This window comes from Dipodomys merriami, unplaced genomic scaffold, assembly GCF_024711535.1.
Source record: "Dipodomys merriami isolate MVZ:Mamm:240054 unplaced genomic scaffold, mDipMer1.0.p SCAF_33, whole genome shotgun sequence".
Taxonomy (NCBI): Eukaryota; Metazoa; Chordata; class Mammalia; order Rodentia; family Heteromyidae; genus Dipodomys; species Dipodomys merriami.
The window spans coordinates 8,263,183-8,271,701 of record NW_027204826.1 but is presented as its reverse complement, the minus strand read 5'-3'; the positions used below and the strand labels follow the sequence as shown (position 1 = coordinate 8,271,701).

The 8,519-nt window shown below is 45.6% G+C and overlaps 1 protein-coding gene across 2 annotated transcripts in view; it reads right to left on the bottom strand.

Annotated features, from left to right (window-relative positions):
- Nucleotides 1-3,807: 3,807 nt before the first annotated feature.
- The window catches only part of Atp10a (ATPase phospholipid transporting 10A (putative)), an 89,517-nt gene continuing 84,805 nt past the window's right edge, over nt 3,808-8,519 (bottom strand). For both annotated transcript variants that reach the window (XM_070043072.1, XM_070043073.1), the window contains exons 18-21: nt 6,609-6,689; nt 6,413-6,517; nt 4,799-4,986; nt 3,808-4,635 (exon numbers count right to left, since the gene is read on the bottom strand). In XM_070043072.1, the coding sequence (XP_069899173.1) occupies nt 4,047-4,635; nt 4,799-4,986; nt 6,413-6,517; nt 6,609-6,689 (963 nt within the window). In that variant the 3' untranslated portion in view covers nt 3,808-4,046. The remainder of the gene's footprint in view (nt 4,636-4,798; nt 4,987-6,412; nt 6,518-6,608; nt 6,690-8,519) is intronic.

The window sequence follows — 8,519 nt, the reverse complement described above, 5'->3', positions numbered from 1 at the left end:
AATCCAATCCCCTTCAAAGACACCAAGCCCCGCCCTCCAATGGCTTAGCAACTTCACATTAGGCCCCACCTCTTAAAAGTTCCACTTCTTCCACTAGCATCACCATGAGAACCAGGCCTTTGACACATGACTTGAGGGATGTTAGAGAGCCCAACCGCAGCACACCTCCATCTCCAGCCTAAGACGGCCACGAGATTATATAATGAGAGGGGAGCAGACCACAGCGAATTGAAGTCAGTAGGAGTGACTTATTCTTCCACTGATGCATGGCATGGACAGCCCAGCTAATTTGGGATAACCATGATTCATTAGGTAGTTATTAAACAAGTCACTCGGGAGAATTATAGACTCTCCTCGCAAGAAGCGAATGCTGGGAAGAGGAAGGAGACAGGAACATTTAAATATAAGAATCAAGTGAGACAACTCAAAAACAAAGCCTCAGGGTATCTGGGTGCCATTAGGTGAGACTACACTTCAGGATGAAAAGAAGCTGGGTACTGGTGGCTCATGCCTGGCATCGGAGCTACTCAGCAGGCTGAGGTCAGAGGATTGCAGTTTGAAGCCAGCCCAGGCAGGAAAGTCTATGTGTATCAGCAATGAACTATTCAGAAAAAGCCAGAAGTGGTGTTGTGTCTCAAATGGTAGAGCACTAGCCTTGGGCCAGAGCAGCTCAGGGACAGTGATCTGGTCCTGTGCTCAAATCCCACACAAAAGGTGAGACAAGGTTAAAGGGCCCCTGGACAGGTGTTTCTTGAGGCCTATGCCGGTATGGTTTGTGATGATGGAGTGGTACAAGGCCAGAAAATATGTCTGCTTAGGGGTGGAGCATAGGATGAAGATTATAGTGTCTGCTTCCAAAAATTATGAAGAGAATCTTAGTTTATACTTATAGGCAATAATTCAAAATTGCAGGGACCATTTTAGCACAAGCTTGTAGTGAGGTATCTCTTCTCTAAGGTCCAGATAGACCTTGAGATATTATATTAAATTAGGCTTGGTGTGTTAGGAAATATTTCCAGTCCTGGATTTTGAGTCCTGGATCTCAGCACCAAATGTAAGGAACTGTTTCAAGTCCTGGGTTTTGAATCCCGAGTTTCAGCATCCAATATAAGGAGATATTAAGAGAATATTTCGAGTACCAAGAGTATGAATAAAGAAAAGGGCAAGCCAGGGAGCTGGTGGCACATGTCTGTAATCCTAGCTACTCAAGAGGCTGAGATCTGAGGATCATGGTTCAAAATCAGACTGGGCAGGAAAGTCCATAAGATCCTTTTCTCCAATTAATCACCAGAAAACTGGAAGTGGCACTGTGACTCAAAGTGGTAGAGCACTAGCCTTGAGCAAAAAAGAACTCAGGATCAGTGGCCAGGCCCAGAGTTCAAGTCTCCCAATCAATACCATACCCCCACCCCCCAAGAAAGGCTTTAAACATTGTTTTAGAACATAGCACATTTAGAAGTGAAGCATATCTTTGTGGTTAGATCTTTAACCTCTTCCCAAATGTTGGTCCAGTTGCTTCTATTTCGGGAGTTATTTTCAGCATTTTAATTTGCACTAGCATTGGCATTGTTTTGGCAAATGAGATCTTTCACAATCACCATTAGCGTGTCCTTATAGTTAACTTCGCTCTCATGAGAAGTTGTGGTCATGTTTGTTCCTTAAAAGCATGTCCATTTGTTTCCTCTTTAGTTCTTTTAGAGCTTTTTAATTGATTCATTTGGATTTTCTAGGTTTAGCTTAGAATGTATGTCATGGTACTTTTAGCCTCTAACATAATCAGTTTTAAAAAATTCATATCTTATTGCATTAGCCAGAAGTTCTGGAAAATATTAAATAGTAATGAGTTACAACAAGCATTTTTCTTAACCTCTGCATTTAATAGGAAGGCCTATGCTTTTCACGATTACCATTCATTCTTCCACAGCTCCAACATTTACTGAGCGCTAAATTTGACTACAGCATCTGCCCTCCACAACGTTAGATTATTTGCTTTTCAGTTTGAACCACGTAGCCACATAGTTTAAGTTGAGATAACTAGTCCCAGTGTCACCAAAAGCAGAGCCAGCTTTCAGTGGCTCTGTATTTCCTCCTATTGTTCTGAGAGCCTTTTAATTTAGTCCTTTGGATCTCCTAGGTATGTGAACACATCGAATCTAATAAATGGTCATCTTAATCTATAACATTCCAATAATCATTGTTAAAAATTTGATTTTGAAAATCATGGTTTGGTAATAGCTAGTGCTTTTTTGATAAGAGTTGTGCAATTCATCCCCATATTAATTATGAGATTAAATTGTTGGTTGGGAGAGATTATTTCTATGAATTTCATCCTATAAAACAGCTAACTACCATTTGCACTGCTTATTTCTCTAAACGGGCCAAAAGCCATTGCCCGGATGCTTCTCCTTCCCAGGAGGAAAGATGTCCCTTAGAAAGAGACATAACAGCCAGGCAATGATGGCATGCATCTGTCATCCTAGCTATTGGGAGGCTGAGATCTGAGGATCACAGTTTAAAGCCAGCGTGGGCAAGAAAATTCATGAGACTCATCTCCAATTAACCACCAAAAGAGCTGGAAGTGGAGGTGTGGCTCAAGTGGTAGAGTGCCAGCGTGGAGTGGAAAAGCTGAGATGGTGTCTGGGTGAGACAGAGATGTGAGGGGTGAGTGAGGAAGGAAGGAAGGGACAAGAGGAGAGGAGAGGAGAGGAGAGAGAGGAGAGGGGAGAGGAGAGGGAAGGAGAGAGGGAAGAAGGAAGGAAGGAAGGAAGGAAGGAAAAAGAGGAGGGAAGGAAAGAAGGAAGAGGGAGGGAGGGACATAGCTAATGAGTACAGAGTTATCTGGGTGCTGGGCAGACTCTGACACATATATTTACATGTTCATAATATGTTTATGTACATGCTTATAGGGTTTTTTTTTTTTTTTGTTGGTTGTGGGGCTTGAATTCTGGGCTTGGGCGCTGTCCCTGTGCTCTACTACTTGAGCCACAGAGCCACTTCTGGTTTTCTGGCAGTTAACTGGAGATAAGAGTCTCATGGACTTTCCTGCCTGGGCTGGCTTTGAACCATGATCCTCAGATCTCAGCCTCCTGAGTAGCTAGGACTATAGGTGTGAGCCAGCAGCACTTTGCTTATACTTTCAATCATTTTCTTCTTTATTTTGTTTTAGATGGACAGAAATAATGGCTCATCAGATGAATGCCTGGAAATAATCTACCTCTAGGTGGGTACAGTCTGGTTGGTACCAAGAGCGTAATGCTGGGTTTGAGAGGTAACAGGCTGGGCAGAGAGTCTGGCTTGTACATCATCATATCATTTTCTTCTGAATCCAAAAGGCTTCATATAAGGAAGTGGCTCATAGAGTTAAATACTAACCCATTCCAATACAACCTCACATAAGTCACCTGATCAACAATCCTGTGTAACAGTGGTTACCAGACACCTTCTTAGCAAAGTGATGATTCTTTATTGCACGTGAAGATCTTTATCAGCCAAAATCACTACATGGGGGCTGTTCAACCTACAAGGAGATCATTCTGAAATGCCTGGATAGAATCAAGCACTGGAACGCACTTGACACATGAAGTTTTCCTGAAGTCTCACTTTTCCTTTTCTGGCTGAAGAGAAGCCACCGCCAGTGGAAGCCAGTGGAGAAATCTGTCAATGGGAGCCACATGCTCCTCCCCTCTGCCGTCTCTCCTGACGGCTGGGGTTCAGACCCCCACCTTGGAAACCATACTGAAGGCAACATGCCCTTTTCCCTTCCACAATGAGATGAGAAACAAAATAAATCTCAACACACTGTTCACGTGTTGCTCTTCTTTAAACTTTATATATATATTTACACATATATATGTTAAAGCTCTTATTTTTCTTTATCAATATACTCTATTTAGAACTTTAAAAAATAAAACTTTTCTTTTGGTACCTCTGCTTTCTCTGGATTAAGCCTTGGAAACATTTAAAAATAACATCTCCCCTAGAACTCTCCTGTGCAAATAATAAACATAAATAACATTAACATCTATGTTCTATAAAGAAAAAGGACCCTAGAAATAGTCAGAGACTTGTCCTTGTAAGCCATGCAAGTCCTGATCTGATGGCGGCGGACTGGCCAGGAACTCGTCATCCTGTTTATCCATCTGTAAACTACTCCTGGAAAACTGTAAGACACTCCCCAGCCCACTGACCAGGGACAAGGAGGAGGCCCAGTTCAGGGAGCTGAAGTTGGGGAGGTTGAAGAGGGAGGCCAGGGGCGCTGCCCGGCCTGCACTGGTCGATTTCCTCTTCGAGTCTCCAGGACAGTCTTGGGAAGTAGCTTCTCCCAGCAGGGAGGGTCCTGGGGCTTGGGTCCCCAACCCCTCCACCAGGGTGTTCTCTCTCAACGGCACACTGGTGTCCACCGCACTGGGCTCTCCCCTGGCCTCGGGGGAGCAGGAGGCACAATTGTTGGACAGGGATCTGGAAGGATTCAGGGTCCGCCCTTGGGAATGCTCAGTTCTTGGGTCTCCTGGGAGGTGTCCCTGAGCAAAGATTTCTTGGGGAGTGTTGAGTTTCTTGGGGGATTTCTTGGCTGACTGACGTCCCAATTGGAGCTGAGTGGGGAACAGGCTTCCCTGGAGGGCTCTGAAGAACAATCTGGAAAAAGCACAGGGAGGGGGGGAAAGAAAAATGAAAAGTCAAAGACTGTAGACCGGCGGTGGGCGGTGCTTGTGTACTTTTGGAGGCTCACTCGGGGCTCAAGCACAGAGACGCTCTGCGTGCTCTGGGGGCGAGAGACAGCCTCTCCCATAACACCCACCTGGGCAGCAGGGCCGTGATGGGCGCAAGGAAGCAAGTCAAGTAGAACACGGGGTCTCCCAGCAAGGTCTGCATGCTCCAGTAGGGGTTCGAGGGAGGGTAGCACGTGGCGCAGGAGGCATTGTAAACCAAAGCCACAGAGAAAAACAGAAGGATACTGAAGCCACAAGCAATCCAGTTGAGCCAGGTCTGTAGGGGGAACCGGAAAGAGGGCTGTTATGTCAACTTAATAAAGGTGGTGATGATGCCGGGTGTCAGTGGCTCACACGTGTCAGCCTAGCTACTCAGGAGGCTGAGATCTGAGGATCATAGGTCCAAGCCAACCTGGAAAGTCCATGAGACTCTTAACTCCATTAAACTACTTTAAAAAAAAAAAAAAGGAAGAAGATGCTGAAAGTGAAGTTATGGTTCAGGTGGTAGAGTGCTAGCCTTTGCCTTGAGCAAAAAAAAAAGGTCAGGGACAGCATGCAGGCCCTTAGTTCAAGTCTTAGGATTCTCTCTCTCTCTCTCTCTCTCTCTCTCTCTCTCTCTCTTCTCTCTCTCACACACACACACACAGTGCCAATGATGAGGGCCACAAAAGTGTACCAGTCATCAGTGAATTTGGATGTGATATTCTAGGGCTGAGTTAAAAATAATTTAGGTCTTTGTCAGTGGCTCATACCTGTCACCTTAGCTACTCAGAAGGCTGAGATCTGAGGATCAAGGTTCAAAGCCACCCTGGCCAGGAAAGTCTGTGAGACTCTTAGCACCAATTAACCACTAAAAAGCCAGAGGTGGAGCTATGGCTCAAGTGATAAAGCCTTGAGGAAAGAAGCTAAGACAGAGCCCAGGCCCTAAGTTCAAGCCCCACTATCAGCACACAAAAAAAGGTAGAAACAATGATGACCACAAAAGCATATCAGTCTTCAGTGACATTCTAGGGGCTTAATAAAAATTGAGTATCTATCTATCTATCTATAGTTTGGAGCTTGGAGCTCAGGGCCTTCTACCACTGGAGTCACACCTCTAGCCTTTCTTTTTCTTTGAGGTTATTTTTCAGACAGGGTCTCACACTTTTACCCACAGCCAGCTTTGCACCATAAATTCCCCCTACTTATGCTTCCCAAGTAGCTAAGATACCAGCTATGTGCCACTATATTCCTGAGATTGGGTTTTTGCTAACTTTTTTTTGCCCTAGCTGGCTTTGAGCTATCATCCTCCTAATGATCTCTACCTCTCAAGTAGCTGAGATTATAAGCTTGAGCCACTGTAACCAGGCAAACTGGAGTCTTTGTCCATGGTGGGTGGTGGGGCTTGGGAGACTAATCTGGAACAGGGGTGTAAGGGCCACACAGTAGTAAAGGGAACCCCTCTTACCCTCCCCTCCCCACTGGGTAGTGGAGAAAGAAAGGAAAAGCAGGTGTGAAGAAGCCAAAAGCTGGGCAGAGCCCAGTTAGGTATCATTTTCCTTCTCATGAAACTAAGGCCAGCTTTGCAGTCTGTCCTGCCTGCTACAAAAAGTAAAAACCCGAAGTTCTCAAGGAACCCTGCTGTTGGGAAGTGTGGGGCCCATAGCCTCAGAGCCCTCTGGTTGGGGGGTGGGGGGCACGGTGACCCGACCAGCATCTCTCACCCAGGTTTTGGTTTCAATACCCAGGTGCAGCACGAAGGTGAACAGTGCGATCGCCGTGATGGGGGTCCCCCAGGTGAACATGTCCACATCTGAGTCGTAGTAGGCCTGAAAAGACAGCGGAGAGACAGCCAGGTCCTGTGTCTGAGGGTGCCCGGACACAGTGGACGCGGAAGCCTGGGCCGGGCGCTTTACTCACCAGGTAAGGGATGAAAAAGCACACCAAGCTTTGGAAGGCAGCGTCTACCATGTTTAACCAGAAGGCACGGGGCTGGTACTCCTGGGACACAAAGAGAAACAGGACGATCACAGTGACCATGACAGCCTTCGTGCACAGGTCCCGCACCAGGACAAAGCTTGCTGTTTCAGGATTTGGGGAAGGGTGAAGCCCCGGACAGCCGATGAAAAACCCCATCACCCAACCTATACACAAGGGAACTTTACACAGCCATTAGAAAAGAATCATATGATGTCATTTGCAGGGAAATGGACAGACCTGGGACAAGTCATGTTCAAGTGAGGTAAGCCAAATTCAGAGAGACAAATGGCACATGCTTTCTCTCCTCGGTGGAAGCTAGAACTAAATGACATGGGGACGTGACGACTGATACAGGACCCCAGGCATCCACGCACGGCGAGACCAAAGGACAATATTCTTAGGAGAGGAACACAAAGGCGCAATGCTATGCGCCTCTGCTCATATCAAGGAGTATTTATCCAAATGATCTCCAGGAAATGGAAACTAGAGGTTTGTGATTTTTCCTTTGCTGCTGTTTTTGTTTTCTTTTCCTTTTGCCTTATTTAATCTGTCTTTGGAAGGGTAAAAGGGGGGAGGAATACAGAAATGGAAGGACAAAGGGAGAAAAAACACAGCAGTGGCACTCACTGGACACTACGTGGAAAATGAACTCCACTACTTGTGGATGGGGACGGGAGGGAAAAGCTGGGAGAGGGCTAGGGAAGGGGTGACATGATCCAAAAAGGAAATGTACCAGGAATTACCTGACTTATGCAACTGTAACGCCTCTGTACATCACCTTGATAATAACAATAAAACAGAAACCAGAAAAAAAGATCAACCACCATGCAAATGCTCACTCACTCGGAGTTGACAGTGAACTGTCAGGGCTGTCCCTCATCAGTGAAAGAGGAGAGCGCTCTCTGCATCTCTCCCAAGTAGGGACCATCTCTCCCAAGTAGGAAAAATCATGTGAAGTCTTGGGTAACTGCCCCTCATTTGAGCCCTTTTAGACCTTCTAGGTTTAGTGCTGGATCTCTTGGGTATTTCTTAGGGGGCCTGAAATGCTAATATTACAAGACGGCTGTGACCTAATGTTAAAAATCAAAAGGTTATTGCTACGATCTGGGTATAGTCTGAAAGCATTCCCCACGGCTTTCCGTGTGGAAATTTAATGCCCATGGTGAGCAATTAAGAAGGTAAAGTTAATTGACTAGAGCATCTAGAGATGGAGCTTTGGGGAAGTAATTAGGATTCAATAAATTCCTCAGGGTGGAGTCCCATGATTGAATTCCTATTCTGTCCGGTAAAGGACAGGAAGAGACCTGAACTCAGGCCTCACACCTGCCACGTGACAACACAGCCGGCTTCTGGGAAGTCAGTACTTTAAAACTGTTAAAAGGTAACAGCTTGCTGGGTGCTGGTGGCTCAACCCTGTCATCCTAGCTACTCAGGAGGCTGAGATCTGAATCAAGGTACAAAGCCAGGCAGGCCAGGAAAATCCATGAGACACTTCTCTCCCATGAGTTACCAAAAAAAGCCAGAAGTGGCGCTATGTCTCAAATGCTAGCCTTGAGCAAAAGAGCTCAGGGACAACATGCATGCCTTGAGTTCAAGTTCTCAGGACTGGCACCAAAAAAAAAAAAAAAAGATACAGCTCTTCAACCTTAGACCTCTGCACCTCTGTAACATCCAATCAAAAAAAACAAAAAAAGAAAAACAAAAAAACAACCCTCTTTATTGAGTAGCTGCCTCCAGGATTTCATTATAGTAATGCAAAACAGACTAAGACAATTACATGCAAAACGGACTCTGATGTCAACAGAGATTTCATGACCAGGGTGACCAAATTTGTATTTAACCATACCAAGA